Source organism: Austrofundulus limnaeus, unplaced genomic scaffold (assembly GCF_001266775.1).
Source record: "Austrofundulus limnaeus strain Quisiro unplaced genomic scaffold, Austrofundulus_limnaeus-1.0 Scaffold82, whole genome shotgun sequence".
NCBI classification, from domain to species: Eukaryota; Metazoa; Chordata; class Actinopteri; order Cyprinodontiformes; family Rivulidae; genus Austrofundulus; species Austrofundulus limnaeus.
In genome coordinates, this window is record NW_013952484.1 from 345,941 (window position 1) to 347,789 (window position 1,849).

Genomic DNA, 1,849 nt, shown 5'->3' on the forward strand with positions numbered 1-1,849 from the left:
ACATATATATATATAATTTACACATTTTTTTCTATATATTGCCTTGGAATTCCATTTCTAGCTTTATCACAATGCGATACATTGCTTTGTTTGGATGACGATGCAAAGTTTCTCGATCACAGAGTTTGTCATGTTATGATTTTAATTCAGGTCTGTGATCGATATGATGCGATATCGATCAGTGTATGTTTTGGTCATTGAATTTTCCTTTTAGAAACGGGTATTTAAAAATAAGAGACGAGTGACTGATATTTGCTTGAAAATACAGAAAATAAAATTAAAATACAAAGTACTGTTGATGTTTTTATTTTTGCTTTGATGTAATCAAATCATTAATCATTTAATTAATGTATCGCTATGGATTGATATATTGTTACACCACTACCATACCCTGACTTGTAGCTTTCAATAATGTTTTTTCTGCGTTGAATTAGGACAGAAACCTTAGGGGCCAAATATTTATTTAATCATGTATTTTAAATTATACGCTTTGATTCAATTGGAATATATCAAATAAATTTGATTTCACTTTGACATTGAAGAAGTTATATCTTTGATTTTTTTTATCTGTAAAGAAAGCCAACCTTTGTTGACCATGACTGATTTATAAAATAAAGAGTAAAACAGGTGAACACTTTTTATTGGCACTATATTTATAAAAAGGTAGAACCTGTTTGTTTGCTGGCTGAAATACAATAACAGTGTGAAATTTTCTGAGCTGCTTTGTGTTATTCGGGTTTCTAATGTCCTAGCGCACAATTGATAGCTAGTGAGGGGATGTTTTTTAAGTTTGGGAAATAAATATATTACCTTTTAGCAGCAGCTACTGTATCCTTGGTGTTTGTGCTGCCCACCACATAAAAACAGACTTTACTTGGATCCTGTAAATTACCTTTTTTTCAGCTTTGTCCTTCTTTGAGGTCATGAATAGATGTTGGTGAATATATCAAAGAGACACAAAATTCATCCTTCATCTCTACATGTGTATCTGTCATCATGGAGTCTATTCATGCGTGCATTAAAGCGCCTAAGTATAAACTTCCTTCAGCCTGTTGGTGGTCATTCACGTGACTTGTTACATGTCTTTCCGTTGCACAGAAACGTGAAAAGAGGAAACATGAGAAGATTCTGAGTGAGGARCTCTACCCTGCTGTGATAAACCTCAATCAGTTCCTGCCTCCTGACCACCGTATTGATTACATTGCCTGGGACATGGCCCGCTATACCAAGAGGTTGGAGCTAATTTACAATGTTTTGTCCTTGAATTGTAAATGGAAAATAAAGGTGTAACACAAGGAGGCGCAACAGTTTCTACTAGGTCTGAAAGTCTGACATTAATGGTGTCTTAGCGCCCCAGTTTTTAATCACCTCCTCTTGAAAATATGAAGTGGCTTTTTACCGCTCTTGATATGTGCCCWTCGAAAGAAGAGTGCTAGACCACTTCCAGCCTTAGAATACCTCGGCTGTAATGATAACCTTGCCTACTTTAAAGCTGATTCAGCACCAAATAAATCAGCTCATCAAAAGACGGGCTTTCAGAACTATGTACCTGTCTGCACATTAAATCTCACCTGACATTTTGTTCCTGAGCTGAGATATTTCAGGATCGAGTTTATGAAAGAGTTTGTTTTCTCATTACCGGTAAATGACTTTTACTTCAGATCAAGGAGKTTCTATAGAACAGCTGGAGCTCAGAAACCAGGTGACCGTGTGATCRGCTGGTGAAGCTAACGGCTAACACTAAACGGTCAAGAATCTGGATTTCCCATTACTGTACATGTTGACAACAGAGCTGAAAAAAAGGACTGATGATGTAGAAATCATAAAAACTATTAATAATAATATTAAC

General features: G+C 35.6%; 1 protein-coding gene across 1 annotated transcript in view; it reads left to right on the plus strand.

The window, feature by feature from the left end:
- fig4a (FIG4 phosphoinositide 5-phosphatase a) overlaps window positions 1-1,849 on the plus strand; it is a 67,960-nt gene that overhangs the window by 26,045 nt on the left and 40,066 nt on the right. The window contains exon 12 of the mRNA XM_014011563.1: window positions 1,099-1,232. Within this exon, the coding sequence (XP_013867017.1) occupies window positions 1,099-1,232 (134 nt within the window). The remainder of the gene's footprint in view (window positions 1-1,098; window positions 1,233-1,849) is intronic.